At 37.7% G+C, this 24,904-nt stretch overlaps 1 protein-coding gene across 6 annotated transcripts in view; it reads right to left on the reverse strand.

Annotated features, from left to right (window-relative positions):
• The window catches only part of LOC118925712 (phosphatidylcholine translocator ABCB4), a 77,272-nt gene that overhangs the window by 30,752 nt on the left and 21,616 nt on the right, over positions 1 to 24,904 (reverse strand). For all 6 annotated transcript variants that reach the window (XM_036911831.2, XM_036911829.2, XM_036911828.2 and 3 more), the window contains 4 exons: positions 24,397 to 24,507; positions 24,061 to 24,186; positions 14,346 to 14,549; positions 13,819 to 13,989 (listed from right to left, as the gene is read on the reverse strand). In XM_036911831.2, coding sequence (XP_036767726.2) covers positions 13,819 to 13,989; positions 14,346 to 14,549; positions 24,061 to 24,186; positions 24,397 to 24,507 — 612 coding nt within the window. The remainder of the gene's footprint in view (positions 1 to 13,818; positions 13,990 to 14,345; positions 14,550 to 24,060; positions 24,187 to 24,396; positions 24,508 to 24,904) is intronic.

The following is a 24,904-nucleotide window of genomic DNA, read 5'->3' on the forward strand; positions in this document are numbered from 1 at the left end:
TGATATCGGAATACAGCAAAGTTGCAGGATACAAAATCAACACACAGAAATCTGTGGCTTTCCTATATACCAACAATGAACCAACAGAAAGAGAAATCAGGAAAACAACTCCATTCACAATTGCATCAAAAAAAATAAAATACCTAGGAATAAACCTAACCAAAGAAGTGAAAGACTTATATTCTGAAAACTACAAGTCACTCTTAAGAGAAATTAAAGGGGACACTAACAGATGGAAACGCATCCCATGCTCATGGCTAGGAAGAATTAATATCGTCAAAATGGCCATCCTGCCCAAAGCAATATACAGATTTGATGCAATCCCTATGAAACTACCAGCAACATTCTTCAATGAACTGGAACAAATAATTCAAAAATTCATATGGAACCACCAAAGACCCCGAATAGCCAAAGCAATCCTGAGAAAGAAGAATAAAGTAGGGGGGATCTCACTCCCCAACTTCAAGCTCTATTATAAAGCCATAGTAATCAAGACAATTTGGTACTGGCACAAGAACAGAGCCACAGACCAATGGAACAGACTAGACAATCCAGACATTAACTCAGACATATATGGTCAATTAATATTTGATAAAGGAGCCATGGACATACAATGGCGAAATGACAGTCTCTTCAACAGATGGTGCTGGCAAAACTGGACAGCTACATGTAGGAGAATGAAACTGGACCATCGTCTAACCCCATATACAAAAGTAAACTCAAAATGGATCAAAGACCTGAATGTAAGTCATGAAACCATTAAACTCTTGGAAGAAAACATAGGCACAAACCTCTTCGACATAAACATGAGTGACCTCTTCTTGAACATATCTCCCCGGGCAAGGAAAACAACAGCAAAAATGAACAAGTGGGACTATATTAAGCTGAAAAGCTTCTGTACAGCAAAAGACACCATCAATAGAACAAAAAGGAACCCTACAGTATGGGAGAATATCTTTGAAAATGACACATCCGATAAAGGCTTGACGTCCAGAATATATAAAGAGCTCACACGCCTCAACAAACAAAAAACAAATAACCCAATTAAAAAATGGGCAAAGGAACTGAACAGACGGTTCTCCAAAAAAGAAATACAGATGGCCAACAGACACATGAAAAGATGCTCCACATCGCTAATTATCAGAGAAATTCAAATTAAAACTACAATGAGGTATCACCTCACACCAGTAAGGATGGCTGCCATCCAAAAGACAAACAACAACAAATGTTGGCGAGGCTGTGGAGAAAGGGGAACCCTCCTACACTGCTGGTGGGAATGTGAACTAGTTCAGCCATTGTGGAAAGCAGTATGGAGGTACATCAAAATGCTCAAAACAGACTTACCATTTGACCCAGGAATTCCACTCCTAGGAATTTACCCTAAGAACGCAGCAATCAAGTATGAGAAAGACCAATGCACCCCTATGTTTATTGCAGCACTATTTACAATAGCCAAGAATTGGAAGCAACCTAAATGTCCATCGATAGATGAATGGATAAAGAAGATGTGGTACATATACACAATGGAATACTACTCAGCCATAAGAAAAGGGCAAATCCAACCATTTGCAGCAACATGGATGGAGCTGGAGGGTATTTTGCTCAGTGAAACAAGCCAAGCAGAGAAAGAGAAATACCAAATGATTTCACTCATCTGTGGAATATAAGAACAAAGGAAAAACTGAAGGAACAAAACAGCAGCAGAATCACAGAACTCAAGAATGGACTAACAGGTACCAAAGGGAAAGGGACTGGGGAGGATGGGTGGGTAGGGAGGGATAAGGGGGGGAGAAGTAGGGGGGTATTAAGATTAGCATCCATAGTGGGGTGGGAGAAAGGGGAGGGCTGTACAACACAGAGAAGACAAGTAGTGATTCTACAACAGGTTGCTACGCTGATGGACAGTGACTGTAAAGGAGTATATGGGGGGACCTGGTATAGGGGAGAGCCTAGTAAACAAAGTATTCGTCATGTAAGTGTAGATTAATGATTAAAAAAAAAAATGCAGTTCCTATGTGGTGACCTCTAATGAGTTCTACACAATGATATAAAGGACATATAAAAGTGTAGGCAAAGGGTCTGTGTGTGTTTATACAGAGGATCAAAGCCTAATTTGGCTACCCCGAAAATGAACTAAGATACGATATGAAAGAGAACTTCCAACATCAGCACTCTCGGGAAGACTCATGACAGAAGATGATCAGAAAAAAAAAAAAAAAAAAAAAAAAACTTCAACAAAGATCCACGCACTGTCACAGGTGTAGATGCACTCATCCCACCAGTTCCTGGACTTGCCACGGGAAAGATGAAGGAGATATCTAAGCTGGCCAGTGCATGCAGTAAAACAAAAATTGGACTGGATCTATACTGTTGGAACTCAACCAAGAATTAGGAGAAGTGCAAATTGTAGCACTCCAAAATCTTACAACCACAGACTATTTATCGTTAAAAGAACATATGGGATATGAACAGTCCCCAGGAATGGGGTGTTCTAGTTTATCTGAATTCGCTCAGACTGTTTAAGTTCAGTCGGACAATATCCACCATATCATAGATAAGTTTTCACAAATGCCTAAGGTGCCTAACTGGTTTTCTTGGTTTCACTGGAGATGGCTGGTAATTACAGGTATGCTTTGGTTAGGTAACTATATTCCTATTATGTTAATGTGTGTGCACAATTTAATTAGTTGTTTAAAACCTATCCATGCTGAAGTTACTCTACAAGAAGATATGTCAAAGAAATAATCAATCTTCCCAGGTTTTCTTCTGCCTGCTACTTCTGTAGCTTTTCTTCTTCCTACCTAATCACAACCTTTAAATAGAACTCGTGCCACATGTCGAATTTACCGAGTATCATAATTCTTCCAAGTGGTAAAGACGCCTCAAGACAAATGCTGGGCATAGAAGCCACAGGGCATAAATATGCAAAGAAGTAAAAAGCTAACCATTTCAAACAATAAGGCTTCTCTCTCACTTACCAACTTAACATTTCCCTGTATGGCCCCGGAAGATGACTGATTAGCCAGAGACGGGTAAGATTCCTCAAGGGAGGAACAACCTAAGACAGGCACAGTCGCAGGGGGCCATCTGGTGAGAAAATGGGGAGCAGCAGAGGTGAGGCTTAGAACCTCCCCCCTCATGTTCTGAGAGAAATCTTCTGCATACATGGATGTTTATTGCCCTCGTCTAGCGCGGATTAACACATAGTCTACAGGCACACACCTGATCATCTACATTTGCTCTCTTACAACACTAAACTCTGTTTTCTACCTTTATCTCGTATCTACCTACCACTTCAGCATTTTATTAAAAATAATAATAATAGAGAAATGTGGTATCCACATATAAATCAAGTTTAAAAATCAAATGAATATTCATATTTGAACTGACTGTGTATAGTTCATAATGCATTAACAAAACCGAAAGCTTCTGTGATGACTGCCCTTGCACTGTTCACCATGTAACTTATTCACTATGTAAGAATTTGTACTCCATGTAAGAATTTGTTCGTTATGCATCAGAAGATTGGAGACTGACGAAAATTGGGCTTGGGGTGGATTAATGATTGTGCATTGAGTATTGACCCCCCTATACAGAGATTTGTTGTGGTTAACAACTATTTGATCAATAAATATGAGAGATGCCCTCACTATATATATATATATATATATATATATATATATATATATATATAAACACACTTCCAATTGTAAAATAAATAAGTAACCGGGATGTAATGTATAGCATAAGGAATATAGTCAAAATATTGTAACAACTTGGTATGGTGATACCTGGTACCTAGAAATATCATGTATATAAATGTTGAGTCGCTGTGTTGTACACCTGAAACTAATGTAATGCAATGCTGTTGTCAACTACCCTTCAATAAAAAAAATAAATAAATAAATAAAAATAAAAAATAAAAAAGAAAAAATAAAAAAAGAAAAAGTTACAAAGGCAGCTTGAGTAAGTGAACCGAGAATATATAAATTATAGAGTAGCTGGAGCTTGAGTGAACTACAGTCAGATTCTGAGCAAACTTATAAAGTCTTTATAAGAGTCTACAAGCTTGCACTAAAAGAGATTGAGAAGAAAAAGATGGTGGTGTGAGAGGTGAGAAAGAAACCTCCTTCCAAAACCAAATAAAATAAGGAAGTATAGCAAATACATCTAATCCTGAAAGAGCAACAGGAAAGAAGGCTTCAGCAGACTGCCTACACCTGGGGAAAACAGCAGACCCCAAGAAAAAGGGTTAAGTACCAAAGCCATGATCCCGAGGGACCCAAGCCCCTCCCCCACCCCAGCTCACTGGAGGGAGGAAGAGAAATGGAGTAGGGAGCGGGTGGAGGCGTAGGACTGCTGAACACCCAGATCTGGAGATCTGCTCTAGGAGCACAAACCTATATTACATTGTGCTCTGGAGAGCACAATTAGTAGGGTTGGAAAATTAAGACAGGCAGAATACTTGGAGAGACTGAAATTCCAGCTGCTTGTGGAAAACACATATCCCAAACCAGCTGCTCTAGGACAAAAGAAAGGCAGGCAGTTTGAGAGACTTCTAACAGTGAGAGGGCTGCTAAAGGGGCAACGATAGGACAGAGCTTGCTGCTCAGGAGAAAGGACAGGTGGACAAAATTGTCTGGACACACACACTGTGCCCAGCAGGTTGGGAACTTTCAGGAACTTCATCCCCTGGCTGGCTACACAGCTTCAAGGACCCCAATGCAATGCGCAGCATACTGCACCTTCCTCCCGGCTGGCACCAGCTTGCAAACTGGCAGCCCCTGCCATTGCACCAGGCCAGCCAGAGGGTGGCCCTACCTAGGCAACAACAAGTGCAAACAGGCTTCTCCCTGTATGCTCTGACCACTGGCCCTGGCAGTGGAGAGGCAGGCACTGCAGCCAGGAAGCAGGAAAGACATGTTTCCTCCTCTCAGGCACCAGCACTGCTCCCCTGCAACACCCACCATCACTCCAGGGGCTGAACAGCCCTAGAGAGTACAGCTTCTGGGCACTAGAGGATGCCACCTACAAATAAGAAATGTCAAAGGAATCTAGTTCAAATGCAAAACCCACAAACACTAGAAAGAGAACCAAGTGAAACTGAACTCATCAATTCTCCTGAAAGAGATTTCAAAATAAAAATCACAAACATCTTCATGGAACTACAGAAAAACATTCAAGAACTCAGGGAGGAATTCAGGAATGAGTTACGAATGTTGAAGAATTCAGTATTTGAAATGAAACACACAACAGAAGGATTTAAAAGCAGATTAGATGAAGTAGAGGAGACAGTAAATGAAATAGAAATTAGATAACAGGAATACAAAGAAGCTGAGACACAGAGAGAAAAAAGGATCTCTAGGAATGAAAGAATACTGACAGAAATGTGTGAACAATCCAAACGGAACAATATTTGTATTATAGGGGTACCAGAAGAAGAAGAGAGAGAAAAAGGGATAGAAAGTGTCCTTGAGGAGGTAATTGCTGAAAATTTCCCCAATCTGGGGAAGGAGATAGTCTTTCAGGCCATGGAGATGCACAGATCTTGAAACACAAGGGACACAAGGAAGACAACAGAAAGACATATAATAATTAAAATGGCAAAGATCAAGGATAAGGACAGACTATTAAAAGCAGCTAGAGAGAGAAAAAAGACCACAAACAAACAAAAACCCATCAGGCTATCATCAGACTTCTCAACAGAAACCTTACAGGCCAGAAGGGAGTGGCATGATACATTTAATGCAATGAGGCAGGAGGGCCTGGAACCAAGAAAACTCTACCCAGCAAGTTTATTATTTAAATTTGAAGGGGGTTTAAACAATTTCCAGATAAGCAAAAGCTGAGAGAATTTATCTCCCACAAACCATCTCTACAGTCTATTTTGGAGGGACTGCTATAGACGAAAGTGTTCCAAAGGTGAAATAGCTGTCACCAGAGAAAATAAAAACACAGTAAAGAAAGCAGAACAGTTAAATAATAAGCAGATGCAAAATCAAATCAACTACCTCCAAAGTCAGTCAAGGGATAGACAAAGTGCAGAATATGATACCTAATGTATAAAAAATGGAGGAGGAAGAAAAAGAGGAAAAAAGAAAAAAGAACCTTTAGGTTGTGTTTGTAATAGCATACTAAGTGAGCTAATTTAGGCTGTTAGATAGTAAGGAAGTTACCTTTGAACCTTTGGTAACCACGAATCAAAAACCTCCAATTTCAATAAGTACATACCTATCAATAATCACTCTAAATGTAAATGATCTGAATGCAAGTCACTGAATGGAAAGAAAAAAACAAGACCCATCTATATGCTGCCTACAAGAGACTCACATCATACCCAAAGACATACACAGACTAAAAGTGAAGGGACAGAAAAAAGATATTTCATGCAAACAACGGAGAAAAAAAGCAGGTGTTGCAGTACTTGAATCAGACAAAACAGACTTCAAAACAAAGCAAGTAACAAGAGATAAAGAAGGACATTACATAATGATAAACAGGTCAGTCCAACAAGAGGATATAACCATTGTAAATATTTATGCACCCAACAGAGCAGAACCTACATATGTGAAACAAATACTAACAGAATTAAAGGGGGAAATGAAATGCAATGCATTCATTCGAGGAGACTTCAACACATCACTCACTCCACAGGACAGATCAATGAGAAAGGAGATAAGTAAGGAGACAGATGCACTGAACAACACATTAGAACAGATGGACCTAACAGACATCTACAGAACACTCCACCCAAAAGCAGCAGGATACACATTCTTCTCAACCACATGGAACATTTTCAAAAATAGATCATATACTAGGCCACAAAAAGAGCCTAAGTAAATTCAAAGGCATTGAAATTATACCAAACAGCTTCTCAGACAACAAAGGTATGAAACTAGAAATAAATTATGCAAAGGAAAGGTCCTGAGGCATGAAAGAATAAGACATGTGTGAGTCAAGGAGAAAAACAGGCTCCTTGCAACTGAGGAGATTTGGAGAAGAGATGCTTACAGCCAAGGGTTTGCCTCTGAGAATTTAGACACCTACAGGCAGTCCTCCAGCTCTGAGCAGGATGGACAATGGGGTTAAAACAAGGTGGATTTAACCATAAGAACCTCAAGTCTGCTGCAGTGCCAGAGGTTAAGCCAACCACCACCATCATCCTTGCTCTCCTAGACCCACAGCTCTGTGGTATCTCTGAAAGAACACAGGATTAAACTTTGGATCTTGGTCAGCTCTTCTTTTGGCTAACTAAGTGTGACTTTTGACCAAGTCCTTTTAACCTATCCAACGCTCATTTTTTTTGCCTGTAAAATGTGGGGAATAACAGGTACGGATACTAGAGGATAAAATGAGATATGGTGTGTGAATGGCTTTGTGAATTTTAGAGCTCTATACACATATTGTTATTGCCTATGTTAATTACTGGCACTTACTCTTTCTCAGATATAAGCTCTGTCATAGTTTTAGTTATCATATACAGTTTCATTACTTCCTATGTGATCTATGTGCTACTTTGTGATTAAATTATTGCATATTAAAAAAAATTAACCAAAGGAAACAAAAAGCCCACAAACACATGGAGGCTTAACAACAAGCACCTAAATAATCAATGGATCAATGACCAAATAAAAGCAGAGATCAAACATTATATGGAGACAAATGACAATAACTCAACACCACAAAACCTATGGGATGCAGCTAAGGCCATGCTAAAAGGGAAGTATATTACAATAAAGGCTTACCTCAGGAAAGAACAATCCCATGCGAACAGTCTAAAGTCACAATTAACAAAACTAGAAAAAGAAAAAGAAATGAGACCCAAAGTCAGTAGAAGGAGGGACTAATAAAGATTAGAGCAGAAATGAATAAAATAGAGAACAAAACAGTAGAAAGAATCAATGAGAGCAGGAGCTGGTTCTTTGAGAAAATAAACAAAATAGATAAACTCCTAGCCAGACTTACCAAGAAAAAAAAGAGAGTCTACACACATAAACAGAATCAGAAATAAGAAAGGAAAATCACTACAGACACCACAGAAATACAAAGAATTACTGGAGAACACTATGAAAAATTATATGCTAACAAACTGGATAACCTAGAAGAAATGGACAACCTTCTATAAAAATACAACCTTCCAAGGCTGACCCAGGTAGAAAGAGAAAATCTGAACAGACCAACTACCATTAATGAAATTGAAATGGTAATAAAAAAAACTACCTAAGAACAAAACCCATGGACCAGATGGCTTCACTGCTGAATTTTATCAAACATTTAGTGAACACCTAATACCCATTCTCCTTAAAGTTTTCCAAAAAGTAAAAGACAAGGGAATACTTCCAAACTCATTCCATGAGGCCAGCATCACCCTAATACAAAAAGCAGGCAAAGACACCACAAAAAAGGAAAATTACAGATCAATATCCCTGATGAACAAAGATGCAAAAGTACTCAACAAACTGAATTTAAAAATGCATAAAAAATCAAGTAGGATTTATTCCAGGGATGCAAGGATGGTATAATATTCAAAAATTTATCAACATCATCCGCCACATCAACAAAAAGGACAGGAACCACATGATCATCTCCATTGATACAGAAAAAGCATTCAACAAAATTCAACATCCATTCATGGTAAAAACTCTCAACAAAATGGGTATAAAGGGCAAGTACCTCAACATAATAAAGGCCATATATGACAAACCCACAGCCAACATCATACTTAACAGCGAGAAGCTGAAAGCTTTTCCTTTAAGATCAAGAACAAGACAAGGATGCCCTCTCTCTCCACTTTTATTCAACATAGTTCTGGAGGTCCTAACCATGGCAATCAGACAACACAAAGAAATAAAAGGCATTCAGATTGGCAAGGAAGAAGTTAAACTGTCTCTGTTTGCAGATGACATGATATTGTACATAAAAAACTCTAAAGAATCCACTCCAAAATGACTAGGTATAAAATCTGAATTCAGGAAGCTTGCAGGATACAAAATTAATACATAGAAAATCTGTTGCATTCCTATACAATGAACTAGCAGAAAGAGAAATCAGGAAAACAATTCCATTCACAATTGCATCAAAAAGAATAAAATATCTGGGAATAAACCTAACCAAAGAAGTGAAAAACTTATACCCTGAAAACTACAAGACACTCATGAGAGAAATTAAAGAAGATACCAATAAATGGAAATACATCCCGTGCTCAGGGATAGGAAGAATTAATATAGTCAAAATGGCCATCCTGCCTAAAGCAATCTACAGATTCAATGCAATCCCTATCAAAATACCAACAGCACTCTTCGACAAACTAAAGCAAATAGTTCTAAAATTAATATGGAAGCACAAAAGACCCCAAATAGCCAAAGTAATCCTGAGAAGGAAGAATAAAGCTGGGGGCATTACACTCCCCAACTTCAAGCTCTACTATAAAGCCACAGTAATCAAGACAATTTGATACTGGCCCAAGAACAGACCCACAGTCCAATGGAACTGACTAGAGAGCCCAGATATAAACCCAAGTATATATGGTCAATTAATATACAATAAAGGAGCCATGGATATACAATGGGGAAATGACAGCCTCTTCAACAACTGGTGTTGGCAAAACTGGACAGCAAAATGTAAGAGAATGAAACTGGATTATTGTCCAGCTCCACACACAGAAGTAAACTCAAAGTGGATCAAAGACCTGAATGTTAGCCATGAAACCATAAAACTCTTAGAAGGAAACATAGGCAAAAATCTCTTGAACATAAACATGAGCAACTTTTTCCTGAACACATCTCCTTAGGCAAGGGAAACAAAAGCAAAAATGAACAAATGGGACTACATAAAACTAAAAAGCTTCTGTACAGCAAAGGACACCATCAACAACAAAAAAAGGCATCCTACAGTATGGGAGAATATATTTGTAAATGACATCACCGACAAGGGGTTAACATCCAAAATATATAAAGAACTCACATGCCTCAACAACCAAAAAGCAAATAACCCAATTTAAAAAATGGGCAGAGGATATGAACAGACACTTCTCCAAAGAAGAAATTCACATGGCCAACAGGCAAATGAAAAGATGCTCCACACTTTTAATTGTCAGGGTAATGCAAATTAAAACCACAATGAGATATCACCTCACACCAGTCAGGATGTCCAACATCGAAAAGACTAGGAACAAGAAATGCTGGAGAGGATGCAGAGAAAGGGGAACCCTCCTACACTGCTGGTGGGAATGTAAGCTAGTTCAACCATTGTGGAAATCAATATGGAGGTTCCTCAAAAAACTAAAAATAGAAATACCATTTGACCTGGGAATTCCACTCCTAGGAATTTATCCAAAGCAAGCAAGATCTCAGATTCAAAAAGACATATGCACCCCTATGTTTATCACAGTACTATTTACAACAGCCAAGATATGGAAGCAACCTAAGTGTCCGTCAGTAGATGAATAGATAAAGAAGATGTGGTACATATACACAATGGAATACTTATCTGCCATGAGAAGGAAACAGATCCTACCATTTGCAACAGCATGGATGGCGCTAGAAGGTATTATGCTCAGTGAAATAAGCCAGGCAGAGAAAGACAAGTACCAAATGATTTCCCTCATTTGTGGGGTATAACAACAAAGCAAAAGTGTAGGAACAAAACAGCAGCAAACTCAGACTCCTTGGAGGGACTAGGGGTTACCAAATGGGAGAGGTGGGGGAGGTTACGTGGGAGGGAGGGAGAAGGGGTTTAGGTGTGCTATGATTGGTACACATGGTATGTGTGTGGGGTCACGGGGAAGACAGTTTAACACAGAGAAGACAAGTAGTGACGCTGTGGCATCTTACTACACTGATGGACAGTGACTGCAATGGGGTTTGGGGGGGACTTGATAGTATGGGTGAATGTAGTAACCACAATCTTTTTAATGTGAAACCTTCATAGGAGTGTATATCAATGATACCTTAATAAAAAACAATGGAGATTGAGAAAATTCAAAATGTCATCCAGGGTCATCCAAAAAATGTCCCCAATTTCTATGGGGGAATGCCTGTTAAGAAAGCTACTCAGCTGCAGGTACTGGCCATCTGTTATTGAAAAGGAAGCACCTCTCAGAGGGAGGATCCAATAGCCAGTGGGTGGAGCCCCAAATCAATGAACTAGGGAATTTACTAGCAGGGGGCAGAACTGGGTCTTAATCAAGGATCATTCCTTTTCCCTGGAGCAACAGGGTAACTGGCAACCTGCACCAGACTGCATTTCAGAATTGCCATGGACCAGTAGCTGCTATGTACTTACTGTTCTCTTTTTTGAACAGTAGTATCTATTATGCTTATACTATTCCTGTATCACCATTATATGTTGCGTGTATGTGTGGGAGTGAATTTGTCTCTTTAGCTCATAGGTCTCTGGATCAAGATGAGTTTAACATGAAAAACCTCATCTGTATATGGACCACATGTAGATCATTAGATTCTAGACTTTGGGTCTGATGTCATAACTGTATGAAAATATTGAGGGTCTTAGGAAGAGAAGAATTTATTTTTCACATAGGAGAAATGTAAATAGGTGTGGCAGAGGGTGTGCCGTGGAAGATTAAATATGGTCACAGAATCTTTACAGCTCATCCATGAAAATGCACGTTCTATTTCCTCACTCCTTCAATCTGGGCTAGCTTTGTGACTTGGGACCAACAGAATGTGGTAAAAGTGACATTGTGTGAATTGTGGAGTCTATGTCCCTACAGGTCTTAGAGCTCCAGCCTTGGGGTTCAATGGCCTGAGACTTCTGTGTATGGAAGCCAGGTAAGCCTATTGTGCAACTGTAAGTATGAAGAGCTCATGAGATGATCAGCCAAGAGCCAGAGCATGAGTGAGGCCATCTCACCCATTTTTACTAAGTCATCCCTCCAGTATTTTCATTAAATGCTCAGGGGAAAATAGCAGAAAATCTACCCATCTACTCCACATAATTATTGTTTTAAGTCTGAATTTGGGATAAATTGTTATGCAGCAATAGGTAACTAATTCAGCAATCAATAAAATTAATAGTCATGACTATCATTAGTAGTCACCATAAAAATAGCAGCAGATAACAAACTCAAGTGTTTCCTATGTGCAATGTATGTGCTAATAACCTTCCAGGCAGTGTCTCATTTAATTTTTTCAATCATCTTATGACATTATTTATCCCCCACTCCCCAATTATGCCTGTGTATCTCAGGCTTAGGGAGGTTCATTCATTTGCCCAAGGTCACACAGCTAGAAAGGGATAGAGCCAGGATTCCAACCTCAGCCTGTCTAGCACCAAAGCCTGTGCTCTTAACCTTATTCCAAGCTACTAATGACTTTTCTTGAGGATTTAAAAAAATTATGAGTAATTTATCAGTTATTTTTAAAGTCAATACATAAAACATTATCAACTCAGGAGTGAGTCAAAATCCTAAAAAACACAAATTGCTAAAATTGAGCAAAGTAACTTGTCTGAATATGAATTAAAACTTCCAAGACTGTAGTTTCTCTGAGATCAATGTCACAAAAAAACACAATATTTCTAATAATTCTGTTCTTTTAGCATGGCATGGGCTAATATATTTAATATCTATACCCTAGAAAACATTGGGTGGGGGCCTTAGGGTTAAATGGGACTTTTCCCCCCCATGAATCTTTCTTATCTTACTTGATTTTACTAAAAAGTAAAAAAGCCTATTTTACTAAAAAGTAAAAAGTCATATAAATGCCCATTTATATGTTTCAAATTAAAATTAATTTATGTGTGTGTTTTCTAAATGATACCTTACTTACTTCAAGTCACTTCTAATTAACTGACCAGACAAGAGTTTCCTGTGTAGTATATTTTGGTTCCTTAATACTGAGACAATGTACATGAAAGCAATATAATCCAGTGTAAGAATTTGTGAGGAACAATTATCATCATCTTATGAATCATTAAGTTATTAGTCTAATCAAGGAACCATTAATTAACTATAGTTTACAGCACATAAGCCAGTTATATTTACTCAGGATTCAGGGATAAATTTTCCTGAGAAAATAAGTTTCATACAGCTCATCTCTAAAACTGAGAGGTAGTTTAGATAGAATCTGTTAAGCAGCTTGCACATTTTATTACTAAATTTTATCAAATGAAATACATTTATGATATTTATGTGTTTGAAACTCACTTACATGGTGTCATATGATTCTGGTTTTTATACTGTGTTGTTAGCACAGATAACATTAGCACTCATCCTGACGGTGTCCTAAGATAAGGTTCCTCCTGTGAAGCTTCAGCTTAGCAAGATGATAGTAAGAGATTTAGAAACATCTGAGAAAGCACATGAGCTGAGCATCTAAAACATATTGCTTATTATATGCCTATTTTTAAACAAACACACAAGTTGAATTTTTATTTCCAGAAGAGCATCCAGTTACCTTCATGAACAGATAAAGATGATGTTACTTACTACCCAAAAGGCAACTATTTTGAACTGCTTAGATACAGGGGACCAGTATCTAGGTAAGCAGATTTTTCTTTGTACCTTTTAACACAGCCCCTTTTGATCAAAACAATAGCCTATGTGCAAGAAATAAATAAAGCCAAGTGGCTCATTGCATAGTCCTGGATTTGGGCTCACTGCATCTCACAGCATGCCAGGTGACGGGCCAGCCACCTCTCTCTGCAATCCAACCTGAGAAAGGAGAAATCAGTGAAGCCCCATGAGAAAGCTCCATTTGCTGTTATGTTTATGCTTTTTCATTTTAGATTTGAAAAGCAGTAGCAGGAATTTTCAGTGAAGTTTCTTGGTGGTCCTTCAGGTGTTTAGGGCCTACTGACCTTATCCAGAGCTGCTTGTACCTCAGCCTCACTTTCAGTGTCCAAGGCTGATGTGGCCTCGTCCAGCAGGAGGATCTTGGGGTTGCGAACCAGGGCCCGAGCGATGGCGATTCTCTGTTTCTGTCCCCCACTCAGCTGGGCCCCCCTCTCTCCCACCAGGGTGTCAAATTTCTACAACAGAAAACGTGGAGGAGGTCTTGAGGTATTTTAAATAGGAAAACCTATGGGGTCTAGAAATTCATGAAGACAACATGGAGCTTCATTTTGACTATTGCCATGGGTCATAAATGATGAAATATGTGAGTACTGAATTCTAAAAATCTGCCAGCACATACCGTGTATAAAATTTTATGATTCATGCACCAGGCTATACTCCTTAAACCTCCCACTGAATCATTCAAGAGACTTACCTGGCAAAGTTGGACAACGCTTCATCTCAAACAATATTAGCTTAACCTTTGAAAAAAGAACTCAGTGGCATGATATGAAATTTTAACTGAGAACAACTACACTGACAGAGCTTTTACCTGAGGTAATTTCATGATAAACTCATAAGCATTGGCTTCTTTGACAGCTTTCTTTATCTCATCCATGGTTACATTTTCACGTCCATAACGAATATTTTCAGCAATTGTGGTAGAAAATAGCACTGGCTCCTGGCTCACCACTCCAATGATTTCCCTTAGATACCGGACATTAAAGGTTCTAATATCCTGCCCATCAATGTTAATCTGAAAGAAAAAAATTGGTTCCATGAAATACTTTAAACCACCTGAACTCTAAAGCATCAAAACCTTTTTTTTACAAAGGCTTAGCTAATATTAAACTTATTTCACTGGTTAGAAATGAGAATTGGAAATAACAGTGTGCAAGAATAAAAATTTAAAGTATATGCTCACTTCATATTTATTACCTTACATTTTTTCATGGATGGGTTGTTCTCCATAGCAATATTGGGTTATACAATCTTGGCACACTACTATTTTTGTTTACTATTGTTACATTTGAAGAAATTGCCCACTTACGTACCTAGTCTACATATTATTTTGATGGCATTATGATTTTCACTATATGTAACGTACTATAATTTATGATAGCATTTTCCACCTACTGGACATTTGGTTTCTTTCAAGGAACATTGAAAGACAATCATTGTAAAAGTAGAGAACTTCCAGGCTGAAGAGTATGATTTACTTTTTCTTTTCTGATATTGATTGCTTACCTCTACAATGGCAAGTGTATATTGAGCATTTATTACTTGCTGAATAACGGTTGAATAAACTACCATCTAAAAAGATTTTAGTAATTTAAAATGTCAACAGGAATATATAAATATATCTGCTGCATTGTAATTTACCAGCTCTGGGTTTTATCAGATTTTTAATTAATAGAGTGAGGTGCTAGCTTGTATTTGCTTTAATTTGTATATATTTATAAGTGAGATTGACCATTTCTTGAAATTTTTTATCAATCTATATTTAATCTGGAAAGATTTACATGTTCATTTCCTATTATAGATGCACATTAATTTTTCAAATATTAAATACAATAGTTTTCCCATATATATCATAATTTGTTCCAATTTCTTGCTTTCCATTTTATAGTTCTACTGAGTTTTGCTGGAGAAAAGTTTAAGGAAAACTGAATTAATCAATTATATCATTGGGTATTTCTCCTATTATTTTAGTAGTAACAAAACTGTTAAATATGAACAGTGAGATTGGATTAAAGATGGCAGCATGAGAGGTGAGACAGAGGCCTCCTCCTAAAACCACATATAATATGAAAACATAATTAATACAACTAATCCTGAAAGAGCAATAGGAAAGAAGACTGCGCCAGACTGCATATACTGGAGAAAAGAGCAGACCTCACAGAACAGGGTAACATACCAAAGCCGTGATCCAGCAGGACCCAAGCCCTTCCCCCACCCCAGCTCACTGGCAGGAGGAAGAGAAATGGAGCGGGGAAGGAGTGGGAGTGGAGGCCTGGAACAGCTGAACACCTAGCCCTGGAGATCCGCTCTGGGAGCATGAACCTACATTGCATGGTGCTCTCTTAATTAGTGGGGTTGGAAAGCTAAGGCAGGCAGAATACCTGGAGAGACTGAAATTCCAGCTGCTTGTAGAAAACAGGGACCCACAACTGGCTGCTCTGGGACAAAAGAAAGGTGGGCAGTCTGAGAGACTTCCTAACAGTGACAGGGCTGCTAAAGGGGCAAGGATTGCACAGAGCTTAATGCTCAGGAGAAAGGCCAGGTAGACAAAATTCTCTGGGTGCACTCTGCCTAGCAGGTTGGGAACTTTCTGGATCTTCTGGCGCTCCATCCCCTTGGCTGGCTATGCAGTTCAAAGGCCCCCCACCATGATATGCAACCTGCTGCACCTTCCTCCTAGCCAGCCCATACCTGGCTCACAAACCAGCAAACCCTGCCCTGGCATCAGGCCAGCCAGAGGGAAGCCCCACCTACAAGTAGCTACAAATGCAAAGCATAGAGGCTTACACCTGTGTGTTTGGCCCACTAGTTCTGGCAGTGGAGACAGGCATAGAGCCGGGAAGCAGGAAACAGCTCCTTCATCCCCCCAGGTACCAGCACCAATCCTCTGTGACCCCTGACATTACTCCAGGGGCCAAGCAGCTCCAGAAAGTAGAGCTTCCAGGCACTAGGGTGCCACATGCAACTATGAAACATTAAAGAACCTGGTTCAAACAAAAATCCTTCAAACACCTGAGAAAGGATCAAGTGACACAGACTTTGTCAATCTTCCTGAAAGATATTTCAAAATAAAAATCATAAACATACAGAAAAATATTCAAGAACTCAGGGAGGAATTCCAGTCAGAAATCCAATCATTATGGAATACAATGGAAGATTTTAAAAGCAGATTAGATATGGTGGAGGAGATGATAAATGATAAAGAAATTAGAGAAGAGGAATACAAAGAAGTTGAGGCACAGAGAGAAAATAGGATCTCTAGGAATGGAAGAATATTGAGAGAACTGTATGACCAACTCAAATGGAACAATATTCGTATTATAGGGGTATCAGAGAAAGAAGAGAGAGAAAAGGAGATAGAAAGTGTCTTGGAGGAGGTAATTGCTGAAAACTTCCCCAATCTTGGGAAGGAGATAGTCTCTCAGGCCATAGAGGTGCACAGATTTCCCAAGGGACCCAATGAAGGCAACAGCAAGACATACAATAATTAAAATGGCAAAGATAAAGGATAAGAACAGACCATTAAAAGTAGCCAGAGAGAGAAAAAAGATCACATTCAAAGGAAAACACATCAAGCTGTCATCAGACTTCTCAGCAGAAACCTTACAGGCCTGAAGGGAGTGGCATGATATACTTAATGCAATGATGTAAAAGGGCCTCGAATTAAGAATATTCTATCCAGCAAGATTGTCATTTAAATTTGAAGGAGGGATTAAACAATTTCCAGATAAGCAAAAGCTGAGAGAATTTATCTCCCACAAAACATCTCTACAGTGTATTTTGGAGGAACTGCTATAGATGGAAGTGTTCCTAAGGCTAAAAAGCTGTTTTATTTACCAGAGGTAATAAAATCACAGTAAAGGAAGTAGAACAGTTAATTATTAAGCAAATCCAAAATTAAATCAAATGCACCCAAAGTCAGTCAAGGGATAGACAAGGAGTACAGAATATGATACCTAATATATAAAGAATGGAGGAGGAAGAAAAAGAAGGAGAAAAAAAAAAGACAATCTTTAGATTGGGTTTATAGTAGCATACTAAGTGAGTTAAGTTAGACTCTTAGATAGTAAGGAAGTTACCCTTGAACGTTTGGTAACCACGAATCTAAAGCCTGCAATGGCAATAAATACATACCTATTGATAACCACCCTAAATGTAAATAGTCTGAATGCACCAATCAAAAGACAAAGAGTCACTGAATGGATAACAAAATAAAACCCATCTATAAGCTGCCTACAAGAGACTCACTTCAACCCCAAAGACATACACAGAATAAAAGTTAAAGGATAGAAAAAGATATTTCATGTAATAATAGGAAGAAAAAAGCAGGAGTTGCAGTACTTGTATCAGACAAAATAGACTTCAAAACAAAGAAAGTCACAAGAGACAAAGAAGGACATTACATAATGATAAAGGGATCAGTCCAACAAGAGTATATAACCATTATAAATATATATGCAGCCAACACAGGAGCACCTACATATGTGAAACAAATACTAACAGAATTAAAAGGGGAAATAGAATGCAATGCATTCATTCTAACAAACTTTAACACTCCACTCACTCCAAAGGACAGATCAACCAAACAGAAAATAAGTAAGGAGACAGAGGCATTGAAAACACAGTAGAACAGATGGACCTAACAGACATCTACAGAACTCTACACCCAAAAGCAGCAGGATACACATTCTTCTCAAGTGCACATGGAAGATTTTTGAGAATAGATCATATACTAGGCCACAAAAAGAGCCACAGTAAATTAGAAACACTGAAATTGTACTAACCAGATTCTCAGACCACTACAACAGTATGAAACTAGAAATAAATTACACAAAGAAAATGAAAAAGCCCACAAACACATGGAGGCTTCACAACATGCTCCTAAATAACCAATGGATCAATGACCAAATAAAAACAGAAGTCAAGCAATATATGGAAACAAATGACAACAATAATTCAACACCACAAAATCTGTGGGATGCATCCAAGGCTGTGCTAAGAGGAAAGTATATTGCAATACAGGCCTACCTCAGGAAAGAAGAACAATCCCATATGAACAGTCTAAAAATCACAATAAACGAAACTAGAAAAAGAAGAACAAAAGAGGCCCAAAGTCAGAAGAAGGAGGGACATAATAAACTTTAGAGCAGAAATAAATAAAATTGAGAAGAATAAAACAATAGAAAGAATCAATGAAAGCAGGAGCTGATTCTTTGAGAAAGTAAACAAAAATGGATAAACCACTAGCCAGACTTATAAAGTGAAAAAGAGAGTCTACACACATAAACAGAACCAGAAATGAGAAAGGAAAAATCAATATGGACACCACAGAAATACAAAGAATTATTAGAGAATACTATGAAAAATTATATGCTAACAAATTGGATAACCTAGAAGAAATGGACAACTTTCTAGAAAAATAAAACCTTCCAAGGCTGACCCAGAAAGAAACAGAAAAGCTGAACTGACCAATTTCCAGCAACGAAATTGAATTGGTAATCAAAAAACTACCTAAGAACAAAGCCATGGGCCAGATGACTTCAATGCTGAATTTTATCAAACATTTAGTGAAGACCTAATACCCATCTTCCTTAAAGTTTTCCAAAATGTAGAAGAAGAAGGAATACTTCCAAACTCATTCTATGAGACCAGCATCACTCTAACACCAAAACCAGGCAAAGACACCACAAAAAAAGAAAATTACAGACCAATATCCCTAATGAACATAGATGCAAAAATACTCAACAAAATATTAGCAAAACGAATTCAAAAATACATCAAAAAGATCATTCATCAAGATCAAGTAGAATTTATGCCAGGGATGCAGGCATGGTACAACATTAAAAAATTCATCAACATCATTCACCACATCGACAAAAAGAAGGACAAAAACCACAAGATCATCTTCATAGATGCTGAAAATGCACTCAACAAAACTCAACATCCATTCATGGTAAAAACTCTCAACAAAATGGGTATAGAGGGCAAGTACCTCAACATAATAAAGGCCATACATGACAAACCCACAGCCAACATCGTACTTAACAGTGAGAAGCTGAAAGCCTTTCCTTTAAGATCAGGAACAAGACAAGGATACCCATGCTTGCCACTTTTATTCAACATAGTTCTGGAGGTCCTCACCACAGGAATCAGACAAAACAAAGAAAAAAAGGCTTCCAAATTGGTAAAGAAGAAGTCAAACTGCCACTGTTTGCAGATGACATGATATTGTTCATAAAAAACTCTAAAGTATCCACTCCAAAACTACTAGATCTAATATCTGAATTCAGCAAACTTGTGGGATGCAAAATTAATACACAGAAATCTGTGGCATTTCTATACACTAATGATGAACTAGCAGAAAGAGAAATCAGGAAAACAATTCCATTCACAATTGCATCAAAAAGAATAAAATAACTAGGAATAAACCTAACCAAGGAAGTGAAAGACCTATACTCTGAAAACTACAAGACACTCATGAGAGAAATTAAAGAAGACACCAATAAATGGAAACACATCCCATGCACATGGATAAGAAGAATTAATATTGTCAAAATGGCCATCCTGCCTAAAACAATCTACGATTCAATGCAATCCCTATCAAATACCAACAGCATTCTTCAACAAACTAGAGCAAATAGTTCTAAAATTCATATGGAAGCACAAAAGACCCTGTATAGCCAAACAAATCCTGAGAAGGAAGAATAAAGCGGGGGGCGATTACACTCTCTGACTTCAAGCTCTACTACAAAGCCATAGTAATCAAGACAATTTGGTATTGGCACAAGAACAGACCCACAGACAAATGGAATAGACTAGAGAGCCCAGATATAAACCCAAGTATATATGGTCAATTAATATATGATAAAGGAGTAATGGACATACAATGTGGAAATGGCAGTCTCATCAACAACTGGTGTTGGCAAAACTGGACAGCTACATGCAAGTGAATGAAACTGGATTATTGTCTAATGCCATACACAAAAGTGAAGTTGAAATGGATCTAAAACCTGAATATAAGTCATGAAACCATAAAACTCTTAGAAGACAACATAGGAAAAAAATCTCCTGAATATAAACATGATCAACTTTTTCCTGAATGCATCTCCTTGAGCAAGGGAAACAAAAGCAAAAATGAACACATGGGATTACATTAAACTAAAAAGCTTCTGCACAGCAAAGGACACCATCAACAACAACAAAAAGCATCCTACAGTATGGGAGAATATATTTGTAAATGACATATCCAACAAGCGGTTAACATCCAAAATATATAAAGAACTTACATGCCTCAACAACCAAAAAGCAAATAACCCGATTAAAAAATGGGTGGAGGATATTAACAGACATTACTCTAAAGAAGAAATACAGATGGCCAACAGGCACATGAAAAGATGCTCCACATCACTAATTATCAGGGAAATGCAAATAAAAACCACAATGAGACATCACCTCACACCAGTTAGGATGGCCAGTGTCAAAAAGACTAAGAACAACAAATGCTGGCAAGGATGCAGATAAAGGGGAACCCTCCTACACCGCTCATGCAAATGTAAGCTAGTTCAGCCATTGTGGAAAACAATATGGAGGTTCCTCAAAAAACTAAAAATAGAAATACCGTATGACCTGGGAATTTCACTCCTGGGAATTTACCCAAAGAAAGCAAGATCCCTGATTTAAAAAGACATGCACCCCTATGTTTATTGCAGCACTATTTACAATAGCCAAGATATGGAAGCAACCTAAGTGTCCATCAGTAGATGAACAGATAAAGAAGATGTGGTACATATACACAATGGAATACTTATCAGCCATGAGAAGGAAATCAATCTTACCATTTGCAATGGCAAGGGTGGAGCTAGAGGGTATTATGCCCAGTGAAATAAGCCAGGTGGAGAAAGACAAGTACCAAATGATTTCCCTCATTTGTGGAGTATGACAGCAAAGCAAAACTGAAGGACCAAAACAGCAACAGACTCACAGACTCCAAAAAGGGTCTAGCGGTTACCAAAGGGAAGGGGTAGGGGAGGGAGAGAGAAGGGAATTAAGGGGTATTATGATTGGTACACATGGTATGGGGGAGATCATGGGGAAGACAGTGTAGCACAGAGAAGAGAAGTAGTGACTCTATGGCATCTTACTACACTGAGGGACAGTGACTGCAATTGGGTATTGGGGGGGACACGATAATATGGGTAAATGTAGTAACCACATTGTTTTTTCATGTGAAACCTTCATTAGAGGGCATATCAATAATACCTTAATAAAAAATTTTTTTAAACATATGAACAGTGAATATCTCTGAGTTACAGAATTTCTGAATACTTTTTTCCCTATATGTATATTTTCTAAAAAATTATGTACATAATAATATATAGAATAAGGTATTCTCAAATGCTTATCCTCAATTGTTAGTATTTTACTAGGTTTTTTTTTAAATAAAGAAAAATGTCTACATTTGAACCAACCTAGAGTTTGCTTTAGTAAATGAGGATGGGTCTATGTTCCTCCATAGTAATATTAGATTTTTCCAAGGATGTTTATTAATTTCATTAAATTAGATAAACTAATAATGCATGTATCTTAGAAAACTTTGTATTCATTTCTGCAATCTGTTTTATCTCAATGTCTTATGTCTTTTGTTTTTCTTTGTAACTTCTAATTTTCAGTTTTTTAATTTCTGAAGTATAATTTAATTTCAGGTAAACTCAATGCCCTAAAATTCATACAACTAAGGAAATTTGAATATAAATGTGAATTAGTATTAATGTTAAATTTACTAATTTTGATAAATGTTTTGTGGTTATATAAGAGATTGTCCTTCTTATTAGAAAATATATACTCACATATGTAGAGTTCAAGGGGCATCATGTCCTGAACTTACTCTCAAAGATTCAGGGAAAAATGTGTGTGTGTGTGTGTGTGTGTGTTATATACACATGCATGCAGAAAGAGAAAGTGAAAACAATAAATCAAGTGGTTCAAGATATAATCAATTGGTAAATCTGGGTAAAGGGTATATGTGAGCTCATTGCTCACAACTTTCCTGTAAGTTTGAATTTATAACAAAATTTTGTAAAGGCAAAAAATACACCCTAGGTATTTCTATCTCCCATGTCTCCAGAAGTTTAAGAGGCTACATCAATTTTCCCTTCAGATTTTCCAACACTTAAGAAAACTCAGCTGTCTTTCACATGAAAAGATACTCAACACCACTAATCATCAGGGAAAATGCAGCTCAGAACCACAATGAGACCGCACCTCACACCATCAGAAGGGCTGTCATCAACAAGACAAGACACGTGTGCTGGAGAGGACGTGGAGAAAACGGGACCCTTGCTCACTGCTGGTGGGGTTGCGAACTGGTGCAGCCACTATGGAAAGCAGAATGGAGGTTTCTCAAAAAAAATGAAAATAGAAATACCATATGATACAGCAGTTCCACTTCTGGGAATATACTCAAAGAAAGCAAAATCACTAATTCAAAAAGATATGCACTCCTATGTTTATTGCAGCATTATTTATAATAGCCAAGATATTGAAGCAATCAAAGTGTCCATTGATAGATGAACATATAAAGATGTGGGGGGACATATAACACAATGGAATATTACTCAGCCATAAAAAAGAATGAAATCTTGCCATTTGCAACCACATAGGTGGACCTAGAAGGTATTATGCCAAGTGAAGTAAGTCACACAAAGACAAATACCATATGATTTCACTTATATGTTAACTCTAAAAAATAAACCAAATGAACGAACAAACAAAACAGAAATAGGCTCATAAGCAGAGAACTGACTGATGGCTATCATAGGGGAGGCAGGTGGGCGGATGGGCAAAATGGGTGAATAGGATTAAGAGGCACCAACATCTAATTATAAAATAAATTACTTACAGGGATGAAAATATAGCATAGGAAATATAGTCAATAATATTGTAATATCTTTGTATGTTGACAGATAGCAACCACACTGTGATGAGCATTTAGTAATCTATATAATTGTTGAAACCCTATGTTGTACATCTGAAACCAATATATGCAATGTATATCAATGATAGTTCAATTAAAACATAAAAAATTTAAAATAAATAAAAAGATTCAAAGATTATTTTTGAAGACTCAACTGTGTTTGATTAGTTTAATTATTACCCTAATATTTCTTGTGACCTTGATCACCAGGTTGTCCACAACTGCTATATAGAATATTTTTTACCAAACCCAATAGCTCATTGAAAATAATCCCCTCAGTGGTTTGGATGACTGTTTCCCAGTGATTTAGTGGTTATGAAAAGCTTAGTTGGAACAGAAGAGGGTGTTGTCTAGCTACTTTGGCTTTTATCATCTTTGAATTCTTTTGTTAAACCAGCCTAAGGGTTTGAATGCATTATCCAGATGCACTGCAATTCCCCAAGCCCTTCATGAAAACTAGATTCACAGGCAAATTTGTTACTAAAAAAACAATTTCAAAGGGTTAATTGGTACTCAGCTTCCCACTCTGAAGAACTTGGTTCTTCCCACTTACCATACCCTTATCAGGGTCATAGAGCCTCTGCATCAGCTGGACAGTTGTGCTTTTCCCACAGCCACTGCTCCCAACCATGGCCACCGTCTGCCCACTCTGAACCTTCAGGCTGAGGCCCTTCAGGATCTTAAGGGAAAAGAGAGAAAGAACACATATCTTAAGAAAATGATAGTAATGGAGTAATTTGATTCCATTTTAAACTTGAAAAAAGTATTAAGGGAATATAACCCAAATGGGAAAAGTACATAAATATAAAAAAATAGAGACTTCAAATTATTTAAGATGATTAAACAAACAATCTGAGTTGGGAATTCCTATACGTATTTTTTACAATACCTTGACATTAGCTCGAGCTGGATAAGAAAAATGAACATCATTGAACTCCAAATTCCCTTTGATGTTGTCTGGTTTGTGTCCTCTTTCTGAAAAACTGTCAATTTTAGGATTCTAAACAAAAAAAAATTCAATGACTATTCCACCATAGGACAAACAATTACATTTTTAAGGAGTAGGATTCAGCAAATTCCAAAAGTAGGACCTGGAATGGCCCAATCTCCCTCACATGAGACAGAGCCCAAGGTGAAGACTCTGTGTGCATGTGTGTTGCTTGGGAAATATTCCTTCTCAGAAATCAGGCTTTTCCTGAAACGTCCATAACATTCATTTCATTGCACACAGTATTTCACTTTAAGTTTATTGCATATCCTCATACATTTTCTAAGTGGGTGGATCTGTATGCTTATACAACTATAATAACAAAAATAAACTATAATTGATATCACCAGGTATTTGAGCATTTAATGAAAATTAGCTTATTCCGAAAGAGTAAACGCAATGGATTGGG

Source organism: Manis pentadactyla, chromosome 7 (genome assembly GCF_030020395.1).
Source record: "Manis pentadactyla isolate mManPen7 chromosome 7, mManPen7.hap1, whole genome shotgun sequence".
Lineage (NCBI taxonomy): Eukaryota > Metazoa > Chordata > Mammalia > Pholidota > Manidae > Manis > Manis pentadactyla.